Raw genomic sequence first — 24,453 nt, 5'->3', positions numbered from 1 at the left:
TGCAAATCCTTCATTCTAAATTTTCCCAAAACTTTTTCAATGTAGGACTTCCGAGACAATGTTAATATTCTTTATGTCTCTGTGAATCTCTATGTCAAAAGACATAAGAGGTTTCACCCAAATCCTTCATTTCAAAGTTTTGTGAACTTTATGTAGCAAACCTAAATCACCACTTGCAAATATAGGACTAGAAAGATTACTGTACTCCCACTGACCTTAAGGTATATATACTAATCAACAAGGTTTTCTATAAACAATAACCTTGTAAAAAGTATCTTACCATTGAGAGATCTATCACAGCCCATAAATAGAATTCTTTAATTTGCAAGCTTTCTGACTGTTATTTATAAAACCTTTTGATTGTTTCATGTAAACCTCGTCCTTAAGATCCCTATTCAAAAAAGTTGTTTTCGCATCCACTTGATGTAGCTCTGGATCAAAAATAAGCTACTAATGCTATGATCATCTTGATGAACCATCCTTAGACACGGGAGAGAATGTTTCACGATAATCAATGCCTTCCTTATGAGTAAAACCATTGGCTACGAGTCTAGCTCGACCCTTCAGCCATGGACTTAATTCTCACTTCATGGCACTGAATCTCAATGAGGAGTTTTCTCCATTCATAGCATGTGAAAACAAATTTGGATCATCTTTACGTCCAATGTCAACATCAGACTCTGGGAGATATACAACATGATCACTAAGAATTGTTAATCTACTTATTCTATAGGATTTTCTTAATTCTACTTCCTCTGCATTTTGCAATGGGAGAATAGATTTTGAACCTGTTCTGTATGAGTTGGTTGTTCTAGAAGTGATTGTGGCTCAGGATAATCAATCTGATTTTCCCTGAATACAATCAATCATCCTCTATGAGGAGGAGATTTGGCCAACTCTAGTACTTCCTCAAATTCCAATGAGCACTCCCACTAGGTTCCGTATCCTCTAGAAATTTTACAATCAACAACTCTAGGCTTATATGAAGGATAATAAAACATTAAAACCCTTTAAAGTTTACTAGATAGCTTATAAAAGATCCACTGGTTGTCCTTGAATCTAATTTCCTAAGGCGAGGATTATAAATCCTCTCTTTAGCAAGGCAACCCTATATGTGTAAATAATGTAAACTAAGCTTCCATCTATTTCATACTTTAAAATGTGTCATAAGGACAACCTTAGATGAAATCCTGTTTAACATATACACAACGGTCTTCAAAGCTTTACTCTATAAGGGTAATAGCAGATTAGTATTACTAATCATTTCCCCTACCTTAATACTCTATGCCTATATTAGATCTTATGATCTTCATATTGTTTCTCTTCTTCTTCCTTATAGATATTGAAAGCATTCAATACCCCAGCTTTAATATTTAGAAGATAGAGATACATAAACTTTATATGGTCATCACTAAAAGAGATAAAAAATATCTCTGACCATTTAGGCAATGAGTATTAAAAGGTCAACATCTTTCAATGTACATGATCTCAAGAATCTCAAAATGCTCTCTTTACTCTTTAGCACCTCTAGTGGTCTTGTTGGTATGCTTTCCCTTATGCAGCCCACACAAGAACCAAAGTCAGTAAATTACCGACTTTTATTTACTGTATGGAGATATATTTCAATCTCCAAAGCCATAACCAGAGCATTTTAAATTCTCAAAGACTCTACTTTACGTCAATATCACTATGCAGAAATAAACAAATAATTTTGTTTCAAAATTTGGGACGTAGATCAATTTTAAATAGACTTTAAATAAACCTCAACCAATATTCCACCAAAGATAAGAAAAACTTCAAGTTTAAAATAAAATTGAAATTTTTAACAAGCCAAACTAGAAAATAAATTTCTAAAAAAAAAAAATTATGGAATATAAATCATTTTTGAGGTCAAAATTATGACTGAATTTTAAAATTAACCTATAGATCCCAACAAGCTCAAATTATAAACACGTGTTATTCATTTTAAAAAGACTCTGCATTTGTGTTGACAACGTGGATTGATAAACCATAATCAATCCACAATATATTTGAATGAGTCACTAAAGGAGATTCACGACATACTAGATATATGAGATTATCTTTATTTTAGGTCATTTCTTATACTTCATGCAATCTTTCTTTATATGCCCTCAATTTTCTTTATTTCATGAGAAATAGGTATCTTGATTGCCATAATACTTTATTGGCACCTTATTCTCATGCTTTAAGTGTTAGACATGATTGCATTTATTGGTCCTTCCCTTGACATGAGTAATCATATGAACACTTTATAAATTCTCCCATACCCTTGAACACACATGGTTAGAAGTTTATTTACTAACCATTTATCCTTATGTGTGTTACAAGATAAAATTCTACACTTAGAAGAGAGAATTCAAAAATGAAATAGACCAATAATGACTCAAAAATCTCAATCTTTAGGGACTTAAGCTAATCTATAATATCATTCATTCCCATAATGGGATTATAAACACTTCAGAAACTGTAAAAGGTTTGTCTTTAAAGCTTTTTCTATTAGGGTGCTGGCCAAGTTTTGTTTGAACTTACTAAATGTTCATAAACAACCTTTATAAAACTTTGGCTCTAAAACATTTAGGAATAAATCCCTGATGACTTTAGTGACATGAGATTTCATGAACATCTAACTTAAGTGATTAAATCACTCCCACCGTTCATGCTTAATAATCTCACGTGGCGTACTTAATTCCACGGGAGTAGGTGGTTTGTCCACACGGAGCACCAAAATTTTTAACACCCCAAATGAAAAAGCATATCAATCATTTTTCCAGTCAGAAGAATATTATCATAATGTATTGGAATATAAAACCACCAAAAGGTAGAGTAATAGGAATAGCTGCAATAACCCAAAAATAAATACTTTAATGCTATGAATTAACTTTATTTTAAATTAGCCAATGCCAATTTAAATAGTAAATTTCAACCTACCTGTGGGCAAAGGTTGCGGCACGCATGAAATTTACCTTTTATTAATAAGACTAATAAATTTAAATATTAATAAAATTCTCCGTATCTGTGGGCAAACGAGAGAATTTTACTTTTAATAATAAATTTAATATCTTATTCTAATTAAATCATAAAAGATAAAAACCTCCCTGTGGGGATAAGTAATTAAATTTATGAATTAATTACAAGACGATGTTAACTTTATTTTAAATTAGCCAATGCCAATTTAAATAGTAAATTTCAACCTACCTGTAGGCAAAGGTTGCATCATGCATGAAATTTGCTCTTTATCAATAAGACTAATAAATTTAAATATTGATAAATAAAATTCTCCGTACCTGTGGGCAACCGAGAGAAATTTTACTTTCAATACTAAATTTGTTATCTTATTCTAATTAAGTCATAAAAATAAAAACTTCCCTGTGGGGATAAGTAATTAAATTTATGAATTAATTACAGACGATGTTAATTTTTCTATATGAAGTTCATGTGTACGATCCTTATGCAATTATTATAAAATCGAGATGCTGTGACTCTCTCAAAATCATAATAATCACTCTATAGTTTATGAACATCTAACAAAATTCTTTATGATGTTCTTATGTATAATCCTGATGTAATTATCATTAAAAACCGGGAATGCTGTGGCTCCCAAAAATTATAATGATAATTACGTGTGTGTAATCTTGATGCAATTATCATCCAAATTTGGGATGCTATGGCTCCCCAAAATCATTATGATAATTGCGACTTCATTAACATCTAACAACTTTATAGATGCCCCCTTAATAGCCCCAGGAATATAACAAACCAATACCTAAATGGGGTAAACAGCATTTTTCAAGGTGCAAGCAGATGAGCTCCCAGGAAAGTGAGGGGGGTCACACCAGACACACTTAAATCCCAAGACTTTCCTTGCCAGAACTTTTCCCGACATTGCATTCTTAGATATTACTGTAAACACACCAGTATATATGGTATTGTTAATTATTCTTAGGTCTAGGCCTCAAGCAATTTATATTTAAACAATATAAATTCAACAATTAAAAAATATATTCCTCAATTCATGTATTAAATAAACAATAATTTTAATACACAGTACTGTAAATAATAAAGGGAATAAAACCTTAATGTGGAAGCATAAAACCAGGCTTAGCTCAATGGTTTGAAGCTTATCACTTTATGGACATAAAGGTCCCAAGTTCGAATCCCATATGAGCCAAATCTTTTATTTTATTTAAATGCTACTGTAATGGGCTACTATATTGGGTTGGGCTTCTGGGTCACAAGATTCCAAATGGGCTACTGTATTGGGCAATTAGGTCAACCCACTTAATCGGGTCAGGCCTCTGGGTCTATGTATAGTGCTGGCCCAAACTAGGTCAGCCCACTTAAATGGCCAAAAAAACTGCATGGGTTTTAAAAAAAAAAAAAAAAAAACCCTACCCGAAAAATATATCCAACCCAGAAACTTTAATGGGTCGAAACCCTACCCAGTCACCAACCAACCCGACCCGTAATGTTCCAGATGGGTTGAAAACCCTAAAAATGGAACCCTAGCCGCCACCCCTTTATGAAAATACCCATATCAAAATTACAACAACTCAAAATTAGGCAGTATATCATAATACACAGAATAGTGATAAAACAAAAAAAAGTTTTATCAAATTTATGGGTTTTCACAAACAGTACGTGAACAACAAATATTCACAAAATAATCGCTAATGCGTTTCTATCATGTCACAAAAGACGAAATATTGCTCAAACAATATTGACAAACAGAAGTGAACAATACCAAATAGAATATACTTGATTCAATATTGATAACAAATAAAAAATACTTGATTCAATATTGATAACACATAGTAAAATTATATGCTAAGCAAAATAGCATAGAGGCTGGCTCTGATACCACATGTTAGAAATAATCAACATATTATTTAATCTAACATGCGCAGCGGAAAACGAATAAACAGGATTCAGGCTTACCTCTAGCCATGTTTGCTCAAGCGTCTCCACGATCCATCTGAAGAACAAGAAAGATTATTTGAGGGATCTTCTAACCTATGCCTATTGCTTGATGGCTGTGATGATGGTGTACACATGCACTCTATTTATAGGCTAGGTTAGGGACCCTCAAAATGGTAAACACCGTATTTGTTTCCTTTTCCATCAAGGAAACAATATCGTTAATTGATTTTAAAATCAATTAACCGATTCCATATTTACGGTAATCTAAATTAATAGAAATAACCATAATACCGATTCCATATTTACGGTAATCTAAATTAATGGAATTATCCATAATGCTGTATATGTTTATTGAAAAAATAATAAACATAGTAAATACCGTAAATGTGATATAAAGGCCACAACCAAAAAGAAATAATATATTACAAGTACTAGTAGGTGAAGACACGTGTGTGGAATTCCTAATAAGAAAGGGACTAGTGATAGGAGGCACATGGGTAGCAGATATGGGAAGATGTGTGCCACTGTTTCCAAGAGGAGAATCAAGACCATTTGCAATAAAAAAAATGAGAAGGGAGAAGAGTACCTGTGGCCGAAGAAGGACTACTTGCTGGATGTGAGACCGGTCCTTTACCAGGAGCAGGGAACAAACTTTCATCAAAAACTACATTTCTTGAAATGTAAACACGATTAGTGGTGGGATCAAGACATCTATAGCCTTTATGATTGGAACTGTAGCCAATAAAAATACATTGCTTACTTCGAAATTCCAACTTATGTTTGATATAGACGAAGTAGGGGATAGGCCGCACATCCAAATACTTTTAAAAGGGTATAATTAGGATGGGAATGAAAAAGTTTGTGACAAAGAGTTTGAAATTTGAGTGTAGGTGTTGGTAGTCTATTAATTAAATAGACAGCCGTAGAAAATGTTTCAACCCAAAACTTTGATGGAAGATGGGATTGAGCAAGAAGTGTCAGTCCCGTATCAACAATATGTCTATGTTTTCTTTCGGCAATCTCATTTTGTTGGGATGTATGTGGGCAGCTGATTCTATGAAAAATACCATGTTTGGACAGAAAATTTGTGAAGGCATGAGAGGTGTATTCTCCCCCTCTGTCAGTTTGCAATTTCTTAATTTTGGAAGAAAATTGATTTTCGAGAAGGCATTTCAATTTAATAAAACAACCGAGAACTTCAGATTTATGAATTAAAGGAAAATACCATGAATATCTTGAAAAATCATCCTCAAACACAACATAATAATTACAACCACTAAGAGATGACACAGGAGAACACCAAATGTCACTGTGAAGTAATTCTAGAGGGGAAGTAGTTACATGTTGGGAATGTGAAAAAGGGAGTTGCCTACTCTTAGCTACTTGACATGGTAAACATAAAGATAGTTGACGTTGCGAAAGAGAAACTGGAAGGAGCTGAGACTTGAGAACACGACTAAGAATCTGATCATGTGGGTGACCAAGTCTCTTATGCCAGACAGACGAAGAAGTTTTGACTCCAAGTAATGCGACACGACCCTGCTCCTTTTTATTTTTGATAAAAGTCTGCAATTGCACTGGATAGAGACCGTTCTCACTGGGTCCCTGCAAGAGGATCTCCCCGGTGAGGTTGTCCTTAACAAGGAAATATGTGTCAGTAAGTTTAAACCAACAGTTATTGTCTCGACAAAATTTATTTATTGAGAGGAGATTAGCAGAGGCTTCTGGACAGTGCAATATTTCCTTTAAGTGGAGAATAGATAGGAGTATGGAGGGTCCTTGCAATGGAATGTGAGTTTTATTAGAGAGGCTCATGATTGGTATGTCGATGTTTTTGCATCTTTCTTCCAGGTGCTGGGCTCTACCAAGGTGAATTTTGAGAGGGCAGATTGTCTTAAATGGGTCCCGTCCAAGAAAGGTGTGTTCAGGGTGAAGTCATATTTTGGTTCTATGATGTGTGCTGGAGGTACTCGGTTCCCATGGAAGTGTGTGTGGCGGACTCAGACTCCCCCGAGGGCAGCTTTCTTCACTTGGTCTGTAGCTCTAGGCAGAATTCTGAGCTTGGACAATCTTAGGAAGATGAACATAATTATTGTGGATAGATGCTGTCTTTGCAAGCGGGATGGGGAATCAGTGGACCATATTCTTCTGCATTGCGATCTGGCCTCAGCTCTATGGAACAACATTTTCTCCCGATTTGGTATTTCGTGAGTCATGCCTAGGAGTGTGCTTGACTTAGTTGCTTGTTGGTGGAAGTCTGAGAGATCTGGGAGTGCTACTTCTTGGAAGATGGTGCCTATTTGCCTTTTTTGGTGTATTTGGAGATAAAGAAACCTTAGGTATTTTGAGAATCTAGAAAGCTCCCTAGAGGAGGTGCTAGAGTTGTTTCTCCATACCTTGTATGTCTGGTCGATGGCTTTTTTGTACCCTTTATCTATCAGCTTTGTTGAATTTCTTGCTTCTTTTTCGCTTTCTAGTTAGGTGTTTCCTGTTGTATACTTCTAGTGTACGTAGGGGCGCCTTACGCTTTCAAAGGAACTGTTGATCACATTGATCCTACCACGAACTATCACATAGATTGTACCCCGATCGATCACATTAATCGTACCAAGATCGATCACATAGATCGTACCATGATCTATCACATTGATCATACCACGATCGATCACACTTAGATCGTACCACGATTGATCACATTGATCCTACCATGATCGATCACATGGATCGTACCACAATCGATCACACTTAGATCGTACTACGATTGATCACACTTATATCGTACCACGATCTATCACATAGATCGTACAACAATCTATCACACTGATCCTACCACGATCGATCACACTTAGATCGTACCACGATCGATCACATTGATCCTACCACGATCGACCACATGGATCGTACCACGATCTATCACACTGATCGTACCACGATCGATCACACTTAAATCGTACCATGATCGATCACATTGATTATACTACGATCGATCACATAGATCATACCACGACTTATCTCATTGATCGTACCATGATCGATTACACTAATCATACCACGATCGATCACATAGATCGTACAACGATTGATTTTAATGTGTTAGTTTGATCAATAATGATAAAAATTAAATTTAAAAATAAAAAACTAAAAAACTAAAGAAAAAAAAAAGGGGGAATGCTAGGCTTACAAAATATTTTACCAAAAAAACTCTTACAATGTGACGTTGCCCAACATGATTCACAAGGAGATGAATTCAAATTTTGACAAATTCAATCATGTGGTGTCACATCACTTTGTAAGAGTTTTTTTGGTAAAATATTTTGTAAGCCTAGCATTCCTAAAAAAAAAAACTTAAATTCTATTTTTTAAATTGAGAAGAATCTCATTTGATTAAAATTTTAATTTTAATTGTTTTTTTTAATCTTTTATTAGAATAAAAATATGAACTCATTTTTATATTGCAAAAGTGGTGACAATGAAGTGAAAATTTTCATAATTTTTTTTAATATAATTTTATTGAACTAATTTGTTTTTTTATTTTCTGTTTTTATTTTTCGTTTTTTTATTTTTTTTATTTTTTATTTTTAATTCAAGGTCAATTGCGGCGACATTTCAATATTGCCTCTGATAATGCGTCGCCGATACTCTTACTATCATCATTTTGACAAAAAAAAAATTAGGCGGGATTTGTTGGCGCTATGGAATTTTTCCAGATGAAATTTTTATCATTTTTCAGAGGCCAGGTTTTCTTTGGCATTTTCAGAAATCTCTCTCTCTCTAGTCTACTCTCACATCTCTCTCTTTTCCCCTCGATCAACAGCCGTACTACCGCTCACCACCGACCTCCAGCGCCGTTTCCAGCTTTGGTGCCTGCTTCTCCGGCAGCCTCCAGCCAACTCATTTGTCTGAGATTTGCACTTCAGCTGCACCGGTAACAAATTTTGTATGGAAAATTTAATTTTTTGGGTAAGGAATTGATTATTCAGCTGGGCATTCTAGAATACAATTTCATTCTTGTTGGAGGTGGTGAATGTTTTTTGTCTTGGGTCCTAAACAATGAAAAGGACAAGAGTTGAATTTTATTCTCCTTATTCATCCCCTTTTTCTATTTGATGGTTTTTTTGGCTTGTTTTGGATTCGGTTAGAGATGACTGAATGGGTTGCGAGGATTTTGTTTGGGTTTTCTTGTTGATATTGGTTCCTCTTGGCCGAAAGTGGTGGTGGGTCGAGTTTCTCTTTGTGTGTTGTTCTATTGTGTGTTCGTTTGGAGATTAAAGGTTGAGTTTTGTTGAAATTAGATGGCTAGCTACTACTGACTGGATTTTTTTTTTTTGAATTATTTATTTATTTTGCTACTTATATCTTTTACTATTTTTAATCAATACTTTTTCAATTTTATTTTGTAATCTTGACCCATTTGAATAGAAATTTTGGCTTCGCCAATGCAAACAAGTCATCCTACAACTAAGAGGTGGCTCGGGTTCCCACCCCTAAACAGTGGTCATGACTTGTGCAACCAACTCATAATAGAGGGCTAGCTTAAGTCAATCCTAATTTTTGGTTATTTTTTTTCTTCTTATTTTTTTACCTTATTTTTTTCATTTGGAAAATGATAGAATTCTAATTTTATTTAAACTCAGCGATTGATGGAATTTGTATAAAATTGGATGACATGATCGATTTGATAATGCAAACAAACTTAAAGAACTAAATAAAAATAGAAACTTGGGAGGTGGCTTGATAAAGGCTTGAAACTGAAGTCATTTAATAATTTTTCTACACTATTTAATGCGATATGAAGTTACCGATAAATAAAGATTAATGCTATAAATTACTCTTTTATTTTACAATTATTTCATAATGCCGACGCGACAATTCTAATAAAACTTTGGATTATTCTTTGTAAAAAAAAATAAAAAAAAATTACCGATCGATTAAAATTGTCATATCAACATTATGTGATAGTTACAAGATGAAAATGTGATTTATATCATTTCTCAAAAATATATTACCTCTAAGTGTAACTAAATTTTTTATATAACATAATATTGATCGACCATGTCAAAACAGTTTATTCTCCTTTTGAATTATACATATTTTTTATTTTGCACTTTAGCCAAAAGCTCTTTCTTTTTAGTTTTTATTGCTCACCAATCGCCATGTATTCGCAATTTACTTTTTGCTCACAACGACGTATTTGGAACAAGATAACATAGTAGATTGTACAGTTGATATAGGCTTGATTAGTCGACTACCTTAATTGTCTAATCTTCTTTATTATTATGAAGTTTTTCTAGTTCTACGGTTTTTTTTTTTTTTTAACAAAAAAAAAAAGTATAGATGACACAAATGCCCTTAAACTTCCTACTCCTTGCTTTGTGTTCTACTTGATATGATCTCTCATAACTCGGAGGCTGTATAAGTCTCAAATTCAAATGTTGTGTAAAGAGAAAACCTGTACGACAAACATATGCTTATTACTTGTAGGTATGGTTCTTCTTAATCTGAGAAGGATTCTATATAGAGAAATGATCCCTACACTCATTTCTCACAACAGCTCCACAACAAGCTGACGTGGCTGGTAATATTTTAATATTTTTTACAAAAACAAAACAAAACAAAACAAAAAAATAATAAAATATTACTAGCCACATCAGCTTGTTGTGGGGCTGTTGTGAGAAATGGGTGTAGGGATTATTTCTCTTCTATATATATATTATGGCCAAAATATTAAGTTTGACCCACGTGAGGCCTATTATAAAATGGAAATGCTCTATTTTTCAAATTTTCTTCGTTAAAAATGATGACACATTTTTTAAAATAGTAAATCTTATCTATGATTGACAAATCATTTAAAAATCAACTTTTGAAAAAAAAAAAAATGGTAAGTTTTGTACTTTGATCTCATTATAAAAACCCAAACTTCTATAAAAACCCATACAAAACCCAATTTTAGCCTCCTTACACCCCAAAGATTTTTCTAATTTAAATAATTGTTGTGAAAATCAAACAGGTTCTTAAAGTCAATTCTTAAAAAAAAAAAAAAAAAAGCATATCTCCATTTTTGTTACCCTAAATGGATCAATAAAAACAGGGTAATCTTTTTCGTATTTTCTAGCAAGCTCCAATGGTTGTTTGTTAGGGCCCACAATTTTTTGCACCTTGCTAATCATTAGAGCTTATACTGATACCATATAAAAAAAATCGTGCAAGGAAAGGTTCTCTCTCTGACAGGCAACAGTTTAGATTGAGATTTGACGCAATACCACTTATTTGGACTATACATTTTTAATGAACCGCCCATATTATAATGGTAAATAAATGAATAAATAATAGTTAAAAAAAGACAAAAAAAAAAAAGAAAAAGAACAAGAACAAGAAGGAAAGAAAGTGTGGCTCCTAGTGAAGGGGTGGATATTAGTGTGGTTCAGAGGTGACCGAATCAACCCCGGCCTTGGCCACTTTTAATTGTAGGAGTAATACTCTACACCACCTCCTCATCCCCTAAAGCCTATGTTGCCTAGTCCTCCAAACCAAAAAAACAATTTACATACATCAAATACTATCTGGAACCACACCACGTAGGCTTTAGGAGGAGGGGAGGCGAATGTGGGGAGGTGTAGTGCCCCAGATCATGATTAAGGGTTAATTAGGCTTTAATTAGGAATTTGAGATTTTTTTTTACCTTTTGAATTTGGATTTACCTTAATTATAGTGCCCCATATAAATAAGATTCTTAAACCTCAATGTCGAGCTAGACAACATGTATCCTACTAGGTCCAGTGGCAAGGAACTTGGTATGCCACTAAGCCTATTTCCTAGTAATAAGTTCCACATAAGACATAACCATCAGTTCGATAAAATGGTGTCTAACACTTCCGTCTGTAGAGTTTCTCATAAAGAACCATTCCAATAATCGTCTGGATTATTGTAAGCAATCTCAATTTGTGGTAGATACTGATCAATCCAACTTCCCTTAAGTCCAATACAAAAGCCCGCAGTTATGTCCTCCAATGATTCGAATAGCCTTCTAAACTAACTGTTGGTCTATAGATGAAAAGCGGTTGCAAACTTAAACTGCATACAACCTCCTACACTCTACCAGAATCTTAATAGTAAATCACATTCCGCCACACGACATTCGATGCTTTGACCATTGTACAACACTTTAGACATACAATACTACTAGCTTATCCTTCTTTGAAATGAAGTGAGCAATCCTTGTCAATCAATCACTTTGACCAAATAGTGTCATCTCTAGAGGCTGCTCTCAACAATCTTGTTACCAAAGTCCACATTTATCTCGTTCCATTTGAGTAGTGGTCAAAGTGCTCACACCGGCCTTTGATGCTTCACCTCCTTGTAATGACACTCTTTACCAATATGTCTATTTGCTTAATCCTTCCTGTCATGGTGATCCATTCTCTCATCATCTAGAATATCAAAATCATACGAGTTAAAATCCTTAATGAGCAATACCTTTAGCCAAGAGTTCTTTAGTCCATTCGTATTAATACACCCAAAAATTCTCTATAATACATTACTTCATCCATACCAATAATCTAATGCTTGAACGATTTACTAACTCCAATAGACCTCGATCATATTCTAGAATCTATTATCAAATTGTCTTCCTTATTCCTCAAGCGGCACACACAATCTACTTATTGAGTTACTTCCCTCTACTATGTCATTCATCCTATCAAAATATCATTATCAAAGTTTTATGCCCAATGTTACCACAATTAGCATTAACAATCTCAAGCCTTAACATTCTTATAATGGTCAATTAACAAAATCCTGAATCTAAACACATCCAATCTTAGTGTAATTACCATCGTGCATTAATAAAATCATTGTCTAACATTACACTTTTAAGTCCAAAACTTCAAGTCATGCACACGCTCTTAATTGTACTTATTGTAGACTGCAGAATTAAATAGCTGTAATTTATGTGACAAGAGCAGAGACAATATATTAATGAGATATAGTAATAAAAGATTATAAGCAATGTACCGCTCTAATTGTATAGGCATGCTTCAAAAGCCACATTAGTCAATTGGTTTGGGATCCAGATCCCTCCAATTGGGTTATTTGAATTGCATATAATTTAGTCATTCATTTTGTAATTTTTAGTTTCGACAAGAAGCATTTACAATTTATTGGTTTTGGGGGACCATACATTCTGTGATTCTCATAATTGTGCAGAGGCCGGTAATGTGTGACCTTATTTTCTGTCTTTGATTTGATTCTGCCATTTATGTATATCTAGAGCTACATAGATGTTTTAACCTCCACGTCCTTCAACTTCATTGTTTTTAACCCTATTATCCCTTTCGGTTTTAGCTTAATTCCATTTTTCTATGTTAAACAAGCTTTAGGATCAAATACGTACGCATATTAGTATTACAATGCTAATCAAGTTTGAAGATTAACTAGTTTAATTTACTGGTTAATTTAATCTTCAAAAAACTTGGCTTAGGTTTGTTGTTAAGCTATTTCAAATCATACACCCAATTCAATACCTTCTTCGGAGAAATGTAAAGTAAAGAAGACTTTGAAAGGCAATGTAAAGAAGACTTCACTATGTATACAACAGGTAAGATCCCTCACAATAGCTTTTTTTGGGTTTTTTCATAAATTTAAAAAATCGAATTACTTTTAATTTTCTATCCAAATACATTCTATGATAGCTTTCTTTATATTCTATATGCAAATTAAATATTATTTTTTTACAAAATATAAGTTTCCTACTTACTCTCACATTTTTTTTTAAGATCCCAACAGAATATCTAATGAATGGCAAAGAGATGAGAAATGGGAGACGAAAGCAAAATATTTTGTATTAAAATAATAATTAAATACCTTTGACCCCATGAAGTTTAACAACTTTATTTTTCTACAAAGAATTAAAAAAAATAGGCACATGTCCATCCATATGTCTCATTAATTTTTTTTTTTTTTAAAGAAAACTAAAAAATTAAAAGAGAAAACTAAAAAACTAAAAATATTAAAAAGAATTAAGAACATTGAATAAATAAATAAATAAATTTGAAAAGAAAAAAATAAGGGGTGACTCGAGTCATCCTTTGGGCAAAACGCCCTTAGACCAAATAAGGGTGGTTCGGCCACTCCCATTTGGCTAGGGATGGTTTCGACCACCCTCTACGGCCAGCTCTACAAGGCAAAAAATAAAAGAAAAAAAAAAATAATCATAGAATTTGGCCCTTACTCCTTAGGGGTGGCCGAACGAACCTTTCAACCATAAATTTTTTTTGGAGTTGTGTAAAAAGTTGCCAATCATAATTTCTAAAAATAAAAGAAAAAAAAATAGTTGAAAATAATAAGAGACCCAAACAAGCCCTTTGTTACTTTTAAGTTGCAACTACAAATAATGTAAAGGAGATTCTGAAGCACTCACAGTACAAGTTACAACATTTGATAGCCCTCCAAAATAAGAGCAAAAGATTTATTTAGACGATGTTTTTAGAAAATAATTTTCAAAAACTGTTTTTAGAGGGAAAAAAAAAAGAAAAGAAAAATGACATACTGTCAAGGTTTTCCAATGAAAAACTATTGCTGAATAATGCATTTCGAAAATTATTTTATGCTTTGATCTTTGAAGACCATCATATATATTTTTTTATGTTTTTTTTTTTTTCCTAAAAGCGGGGTTGTTGGAGATATTCAATATAATAATCATATTTATATTGAATGCTCCAAAAGCATTTAAAGCATATATACATCGCTGTCTTCGTTGGTCGGGCCATTAGAGCATTCCCAATGGTTTATGTATTTTTCAATCTATAATAACTAATCAAAATCTATTTTATCTAGTTTAGCTAATGAATTTTAAATGCACTATACATCCGATTATCTATTCTTAACTCTATATTATTTTTTTATTATTTTTAATTTATTTATTTCATTATAGTATTTTTTTTCATGTGGGTCCCGCTTTATAACTCCACTACTTTGCACACTTTCTCTTAAATCTCCACTATAAAGGAAGAAAAAAAAAAAGAAGAACGTGGAGTGGTGGAGGGAAAAAGGAAAAAAACAAAGCTAAAAAAGTGGAGATAAAGAATAAAAAAAATAGATAAGTGAATAGTATAACTCTACATGTAGAGTTCCACTATTTATGGAATTAAGGAAAATCTATTATAGAGTTGGAATACATAAGCTGATGGAGTCTCTTTTTAACACTTTTATTATCTATTCTAGCTTAAAGTTGCAAATAAATAATCCATTGGGAGTGCTCTTAGTGTGATAAAAGACCAGACCGTCAAAATTCAAAAGTTGACTATAAGATCACCTTTTAACGAAAAGATCAAAGATGGATAGTCATTGCAACATTAGTCTTTTACAAATATCGTGAATCAGTGGTATAATTATTGTGACAAAAGTGATATAATTAATGTGTCGTTGTGCTTCAGACAAAGTTTGTAGCTATATATAACTAATGTGACAGAAATAATATAGTTAATGTGTCTGTGTGCTTCGGACAAAGTTGGTAGCTATAATTGATGCATCCATGTGCTTCAGACAAAGCGGGTAGCTAGCTATAATTATTGAATGTGGAAATAACGATCAAAGCTTTGTCCATCATACACTTTGGATTACAAAAAAAAAATTCCACAGGGAATGCATGTAATGTGTGTGAAAGCAGGAAAATTTGCAGTTAGATAAGATTGGAAAAGACAAGAGAATTGAATTACGTTGGTACGCATTCCTTCAACGTCAACCCAAAATGACTCCGAGTTCACAAGTTTGCCCCCTCTGATCTGATCTTTCTTATTAAAGTGTTTCGCCTCCCTAGTCATGAACATCACAATTAATCTACCCTTTTGCCATTGTCCTCCTCTGTTCAAGAGTATTTATAGGCACTTAAAAAAAAAAATATTGGGAATTCCCACATACCTCGTTGTCTTTGTAGGCCATTAACGTGAATTTGTCATGATTTTTAATATTTCTATTATGCTTAAAGAAAGGGATATTATTGAGCTGATATTCTGAAATATATATTAGTGTTTTACGAATACTCTGCAGCAGCATATACATTGTGTCGATGTGCTTCGGAAATAAATGGTGTGACTAGCTAGAAACAAATTCATTCTTAGATTATATGACAACCTTAAGAAATTGACAATTGAAAAAAAAAAAGAAAAAAAAAAAGTGCAACCTTTGCAAGACAATTCAAATGATCTTTTCAAAAACCTGCACAAAAAATCCAATTTAGTAGAGCATGTCTTCTTCATTTATCCAAATTCAATGCCAATTTGTGTTTTATCTCATTTTCAAGTAATCAAAATGGAGCCTTAGGGTACAATTAGTAATAGAAAAGCCATGCAAATTAATAAATAATTTAATGAGTCCTAATCAAAAAATATACAAAAGGATTGAGAAGATGGAGATAATAAAACTACTTAATACATGCATGAAATCGAGTTTCATAATAATTGGATACTTCAGTCTTATCAGGTGCCTAGGAGACTTAAGTCTAGTACATCAATGTTTCCAAACATTTTGGTAGTTTATTGGTCTAAGTTATATGGAGTCATAGTTTAGATATTGAAGTACGAATTCGATGTAATGCTCCGTTTGTTTCGGCTGAAATGCTTTCGAGAAAATGTTTTCGGCATTTTTACGGTGTTTGGTGGGGGCGAAAATAATAGTCAACAGAAATTATTTTCAGTTTGACCGTAAAAGCTTCTTTAATTTTTGAAAAACGATTTAAAATCGTAAATCGTTTTCCAAATTTAAACTTTTCATTCTTGCTCATACATTTGTGGAAATCCATTACCATGAACATTAGAGTTTGTTGGTAGCCTGGGTCTACTGTCGAAGGTTTCGAATTTTGGTATTTGTTAGTTTTTTTGCTACATTCTGTTGACAAAATCATTATATTGTAAGTGTGCTGCTGAAACAAAGAAGTTGTAATTATTTATAGTCTTCAGAATATTCAAAGATTATTTCTCCTATATAGAAAGAGCCTTAATATGACAATATCAATGTCACAAGCATCTAGAATTCAATTTTCGGAGTCTAGGAAGATTCTGCACAATTTACGCCTCAGCAAAATCGGTTCCCTAGTTGACCATCCCTGATGGCCCATATAAACATCTGGACACCCATCAGTGTTCGAGAAGATTCTGAATAGCTCAGCATAGACAGCATCCAACCATTTGGACGATAAGGTAACACAGTCAGGACGCTATTCAGTGTTCGAGAAGATTTTGAACAGCACATCACACGCTTAGTGAAGACAACATGCAACTGTCCAGACGCTAGGGCAATACTGTCTGGACGCGAAGACTGAAGTTTAATGAAGAAATGTGTGAAGCGTGTTATGGAAGTTGGTTGCTACTTGCCATCCTGACGCCCTTTGCCTATGTCCGAACGCTGCCTAGAGAAATCCGAATCAGTATTGTACTAGCTAGGTTTTCTAAAGCCTATAAATAGAGGTCTCTAGGATTGTATTTTTTAATGAATTCAGTATTGAATTCCTGTATACTAAGAGATGGTGTTTAGGCAGAAGCATATATATTTGCTAGCTCTCTTAGGGTGCTTATTATGTGATTTGATTAACTAGTAAAATCTAGTTTAAAGAGGAGCCATAAGCTAAAGGATTCGATTGAAGACCCCTTCAAGTAGGAGACCTAGTTGAGTGTCGTTCACGTATAGGTACGTGTCAGAGTTCAAGGTAACGACTACTGCATCAGGGGTATGTGAGTACGACTGTCTTGTAACTAGCTTTATCTTTTGAATAGTGGATATTCTAGGTTTGGCTACCCTGGAGTAATTTTTCTTTTAATTGAGTTTCCACTTTGTTGATAAAAAATGTCTTCTTTTAAATTTCACATTTAAATTTTTTATTGCACAATTGATCACACACACACACACGTTAATTAGGAGTCTATTTATTTTTCAATTGGTATCAAAGCAGATATACTCGTGTTTGGATTAATTTTTTGAGTGTGATCTATATTTTTGTTGACTCCTTTTATCATGAATTTTTCTCAACTATTTGAAGAGAATTCTGACGATGAGCTCTTTAAGGATTTTCTTAAATTGAGTAAAAATTTCAAAAATTCTAATAAAGAGCTCAAAAAAGTTAAGCAAGAAAAAGAGTCTTTAATTATTCAATTTTCTGAATCACATGTTTTGATTGACTCTTTGAAATCTGTAAATACCATGTTGTTTAACACTATTGATACACTTCATAATAAATTAAAAGAATCTGAAGATCTCTTGAAAAAATTATCTCGTGATAATTTAAAAAACGTGCTTTGTATTCATAAATATAATTCTAAGAAGCCTAGCATATTGTCACGTTCAAAGACGGATTGAGGGAATAGTCCGTTACAACCCTTGACCTCTTCTGTGTGTGTGTATATATATATATATATATTGCCTTTTCTTTTTCTTTTTCTTTGTTTTGTTTTGTTTTTGTTTTTTGTTTTTTTTTTGAGTTGTGTAAAAAGTTGCCAAACATAATTTCTAAAAATAAATAAAAGTAGTTGCAAATAATAGGAGACCCAAACAAGCTCCCAGTTTCTAAGTTTCTAATTTTCTACTGAGAACCTTTTGTTTTTCTATGTCTCTAGTTGACTAGTGGACTGGAGGATGGCATCTAGTTCAAACTAAAGATAATATAAAGAAGACTCGACTAAGAATACAACAAGGAAAGAAAAGACTACATCGATTAGGAGACATTTATGCTAAAGACTTTAGACTTTAGTTTCTAACTTTCCACATTGCACTTTTTGTTTTTGTCTCTAGTGGACTAGTTGAGATAAAGACATAAGAAATGCTATAGATACTTAAACTTTTACAAAATGAGTCTTACTAATTGATATAGAGCTTATTCATTGGAGATGATCAAAACAATTAATAAAAAGAAATGTTACGGGTACCAATGAATAAGTTCCACATCATCTTAGTACCTATCTCTTGGAAAAAAATTTAATACTTCTAACATTTCTCTAAAAACATATAATTTATAAAGACATTTAAGCCTATATGCTATGCGATAGTGTGTTGTAGAGGTATTTTCCCTTGTGTGATAGCGTGTTAGAGAAGATCATACGGAGCTCATAGTTTAAAAATTAAAAATGAGTCACATTTGTTTCGATTATTATTGCCAATCAAATGGAAGATTGTGAAGCATTCAAGTTACAACATTTGATAGCCTTCCAAAACGTTTATGCTTTAATCTTTGAAGACCATCAAATGTTGACTACCACAATTGTCTTTTTTTTTTTTTTTTTTTTTTTTTGGGAGAGTCAATCGCACGTCAATTTGGACCATTTATATAAGTAAAAATAATTGCTCCAATCTCCAAAAATAATTGCTCCAATCCTTCTCCATTCCAGTCCTTTCTGGGTCATCATTGACACTTTCTTTGTCTATATATCTTTTTCGTTAAGGTGTCCGAGTCATGGACATAACAATCAACCCTTCATCGTTGCCCCTCGGCAATCATACACTTTGGCTACCAAATTAAAGAAATTTCCAAGGCGATTTAGGGAATGCATGTGATGTGAAAGCAGGAAAATTTGTAGTTCGATAGGTTTGGGAAAGACAAGAGAATTGAATTACGTTGGTACGCATTCATTCAACGTCAACCCAAAGTAATGACTCCCGGTCCACAAGTTTGCCCCCTAGTCTCTCATCTTTCTTAGTAAAGTACTATCCCCACTCCCCAGTCACGTACATCACAATCTACCCTTTTACAAATGCCATCCTCAATCATACACTACTAACTACATCTTGCCTCTGTTCAAGAGCATTTAAAGGCACTTAAAAAAATAATAATAAATAACAATAATTGATTCCCACATACCTCGTTGTCTTTGTTGGCCATTAATTAATGTGAATTTGTCATGATTTTTAATATTTCTGTTATGCATAAAGAAAGGGATATTATTGAGCTGATATTCAGAAATACATTACTCTTTTACAGATGCCCTGCAGCAGAATATATATTGGTAGGTAGGGCCACTAAGACAAGAGATCAGAGGGTAATCCATTTCTTCTCATCTTGGGGAACAATTGAATAAGGCATAGTCGGAGACGTCATCAGGGGAATTTACTTTGAATCGGAAAGGAGAGGAATCAGACAAATTGAGCCACTGAAGCTGAGGCCTTGGGAAGCAATGATGTGGATCATATAACTGAATTATCTGAGATTTGTAGTCAATCTGTTTGACAAAGAGCTTCACTGAAATCGGCAGCTCGAGCACGGTTAGATTCGTATCAGTGCAGGAGAGATTAAACCCAGAATATCCACAGTCGTCTGGCTGGTGGTTAAGTCGGAAGGGAAATCGGATGCTTGGGCCATCTCCAAGGTCTATGACGAAAGCCACAAATAAGAACAAGTATGAGATTACCATTTCTATGCAAATATCCATCAGCAATGGTTCTGATCTGCGTCTTAAATACTTCATAAAAAGACTATTTTTCAATATATGACGTAGGTGCTTACTCCTTATAAATCTAAATTATTTATTTACTTTGTCTATATATAGGCTTTGCTCTGGATTAATGTGGAAGCTCTCTCTCTCTCTCTCTCTCTCTCTCTCTCTCTCTCTCTCTCTCTCTCTCTCTCTCTCTCTCTCTCTCTCTCTCTCTCTCTCTCTCCAGATCTCCATGGCAAGAGGAATGGGACTGACAGCCCTTATTGTAGTTGTTGTCCTCCTTCATCAAACTTGCAATACTACTACCGCTGAGGATAGCCATGATCATCACTGTTCTCCTTCTTCCTGCGGTTCTATCCATAATATAAGCTATTCGTTTCGATTAATGAGCGATCCAAAAAACTGCGGTAATCAAAGGTATAATCTTTCATGTGAGAACAACCAAACATTAGTGTTACACTTATATGATGAAAGATACTACGTACGACAAATCAATTACACCGACTATACAATCAAAGTTGTAGACCCAGGTATTGGACTCAACGCTAATGAGTACTACTCCTTCGTCCCTCGTTATTCTCTAGACTACACTAATTTCAGTTCAGAGGATCCATATCAAATATTTTATTCGTCATGTATGATTTTGGTGAAATGTGAAAAGCCAGTGAATTCTCGGTATCATCTAAACATTTCTGCTTGCATTGAGGATGGAGTGTATTCTAATTCCAAGAGGTATACATATGCTCTATTCCAGTATGATCAGTATTATGGAGTTGCAATGGAGTTGGGGGACTTGTGCCAAGTAGAGCAAATATCTTTCATATCCGGGTCATATCGTTATTATGATGATGACTTGAGAAATATTTCATGTACAGACTTCCACAATGAATTGCTACAGGGTTTTGACCTTTATTGGAGCGAACGAGGTGGTGCGTATATAAAAGAAAGCATGCTAGAAAATAAAGACAACGCACTTGCAATTTCTAATTAAATTTTTTACATGTTTACCATTAATTTTCTGTTTCTTTCTTTTCTCATCGCTAACCATTCATGCTTCTAAATGCCAACGTTGTTCTTAATTTTCTTAGGCAAACTTGGAATCCTTGGCAAGATTTCCGATATAATTCTAGGTAAGTTTTCTACCATGAGAATTCAATACGATCTAATTCTAAGATAGCTCAAGTCTAGAGGTTTATAGAGTTATTTGTATTTATAGACTTTTAAAATTATTCAAATCACCTTTTTTATTAATTAATGAATTTATTTATGATTTTTTTTTTTTCATGTTGTAGATATTGTGAGAATACTACTAGCACCAGCGCTCGGTAAGAACCTATATATCTATCCATTTTTATTTTGATTAATTTTTTTTTCTTTTTTTATAAACAAATCATTCCTTGCAGATTGCAATGTGATGTTATTACGGATGTTTACATAAAAAAAATACGACAAATGCTGAGTTTTAATTCTATGTTATTCTTTTGTTTGTCAATACAGCATTAAATGATCATCTACTACAAGTCCGACTACCAGCAACACTATACGTGATATATGACGCAGGTGAGGCTTCAATCTTAAAAATTTATTTGCAAGATAAATTCCCTATGGGCAATTTGGTAAATTTAGTAAAGAAATGGAATATTGATTGTCCTCGATGATGAAGCAAGAGGTTTATACTGTTGCTTTTATTTCTTCTCAAGCATGGCCTTATGTCACATATGTTTATGCAATTTTATTAATTAATTAATTTTTCTTTTTTCGAAGATCATTCTCTACACTGTTTAGCCTGAATTAATTAACATGCGGCCAAAATGAAAATATGCATGAATTATTACCTGAAAAAAGATAACAAGTATTGTACTTAATTACTAGGATCTATTCTAAAATAAAATATATATTTACAGCATTAATTCAATAACATGTTGGCTTACAATCCATGCTTTGGTGATGTTCTTCCATAGGAGTAATATTCGAAGCACCAAAAATGATATTGGGAATTCCATTTGTGATTGCATTCTTGGTATATAAATGGAAAAGGAGGCATTTATCCATGTATGGTGTTGTTGAAGAATTTCTACAAAGTCACAATAACCTCATGCCAATAAGGTACTCTTATTCTGAAATTAAGAAGATTACCAAAAGTTTCAAGGAGAAATTGGGTGAAGGAGGTTATGGCACTGTATTTAAAGGAACACTTCGAAGTGGTCGTCTTGTGGCTATAAAGGTGTTAGGTAAGTCCAAAGCTAACGGACAAGATTTTATAAGCGAAGTTGCAACCATTGGAAGGATTCACCATGTTAATGTAGTGCAACTCATTGGTTTTTGCGTTGAAGGATCGAAACAGGCTCTTGTATATGAGTTAATGCCTAAAGGTTCCCTAAATAAATACATATTTTCGCCAGAAGTATGCACGCTCCTAAGCTATGATCAAATGTATGATATAGCTCTAGGAGTGGCTCGTGGGATTGAATATTTACATCAAGGATGTGAGATGCAAATTTTACATTTTGATATCAAGCCTCACAACATTCTTCTTGATGAAAATTTTACTCCCAAGATTTCTGACTTTGGACTAGCAAAATTATATCCAGTAAATGACAGCATTGTTTATTTGACTGCTGCAAGAGGGACATTAGGATACATGGCTCCGGAGTTATTCTACAAAAATATTGGAGGTGTCTCATACAAAGCTGATGTTTATAGTTTTGGAATGTTATTGATGGAAATGGCCGGTAGAAGAAGGAACATAAATGCAGTTGCAGAGCACTCAAGCCAAATATACTTCCCTACTTGGGTTTATGACCAATTGCAAAATGGAAACGACGTAGAAATATTGGAAGAAGCCACAGAAAAGGAAAAAAAAATAGGGAAGAAGATGATCATTGTTGCATTATGGTGTATACAGATGAAGCCTAATGATCGCCCTTCAATGAACAAAGTTGTTCAAATGCTTGAAGGAGAAGTTGAATGCTTACAAATGCCTTCCAAGCCTTTCCTTTCAGCACTAGACGAAACCGTAATAGGTGGTGGAGAGAATTCGAATCAATCAAATGAATCAAGTCAATCATCTCAATTTTAAATGCAAATTAATTTATCTATGAGTATTTTGATTTATTATATCCATGTTCAAGGAGAAATTAGTTTTCTCATATATATTTGATAGCACAAAGATGCTCACTATTTCTGTGTAATAAATAAAGAGTTTGTTTGATTTAAGATAACTCTCCTTATTATATAAGTTTTTTATGTTCAATTTCATTTTCTCATACTTGAAAAATGAATTTGAGTTTGAAGTTTGAGAAGATATGTTGTTATTCTTCATTCTCTACTAATAATCCTCTGCTTTGTACATTTGGCATATTGAATTAGATCAATCCTTGTCATTTGGAGATGATATTGTTGACATTCATGAAATTTATTTTTTGAATGTGGAAGCCAACAAACAATTTGAGCAACTATTTCTTTGAAAGGTGAAGAGTAGCATTAGTCTTCGTTTTTGCTCTTTTTCCTTTTGTAGATAAGCAAATAGTTGACGACCTTAGAACTAAAAAGGGCAAAAATAAATAAATAAAATAAATAAATAACAAAGACCCGTAGTTTGCCAGATATCATTTTCTTAATAGCCCATAACTGAGATTGGACTTGGGCCTTGCGTCGGGTTGGCAATTGTGGACGATAAAATTCAAGCTGAATCAGAGAATTCACTAGCTTACTAGATTTGCCATTTGGGTTAGCTTTGCACGATAAGAGATAGGAATCCACTCTTAACTTATAGTACGTTTGACATTGTGATTTTATAAACAAAAAATGTGATTTTAAACTAAATCATAGAAGATGTATCATTTTCATCTTTTTGACAAGAATTGGAACCATAAAAAAAGAAGAAAAAAATACCTTGACATATTAAATTACCTCACATATTTATGATTAATGTTGCTAAACATTAAATTTGTGTAAGTCATATTACACTATGTAGATACATAGCATTCAGTGTAGATAGCCCCAAAGTTCAAGGGTTGTTTATATTCTTATTTATTAACCATTCATACTATTTTATTAATTAGAGTCTATTGTATTTGTATAAATATATGCTTTTGTTGGT

The 24,453-nt window shown here is 33.4% G+C and overlaps 1 protein-coding gene across 1 annotated transcript; it reads left to right on the top strand.

The window, feature by feature from the left end:
- The first annotated feature begins 22,317 nt into the window (after nt 1-22,317).
- On the top strand, nt 22,318-23,572 carry LOC133879514 (rust resistance kinase Lr10-like). The gene has a single exon (XM_062318086.1). The coding sequence runs from the start codon at nt 22,336-22,338 to the stop codon at nt 23,428-23,430; it is 1,095 nt and encodes a 364-aa protein (XP_062174070.1). The 5' UTR covers nt 22,318-22,335; the 3' UTR covers nt 23,431-23,572.
- Nucleotides 23,573-24,453: the final 881 nt, after the last annotated feature.

This window comes from Alnus glutinosa, chromosome 10 (assembly GCF_958979055.1).
Source record: "Alnus glutinosa chromosome 10, dhAlnGlut1.1, whole genome shotgun sequence".
Taxonomy (NCBI): Eukaryota; Viridiplantae; Streptophyta; class Magnoliopsida; order Fagales; family Betulaceae; genus Alnus; species Alnus glutinosa.
The sequence above is the reverse complement of the archived record's forward strand: the minus strand, read 5'-3'. Positions and strand labels throughout refer to the sequence as shown.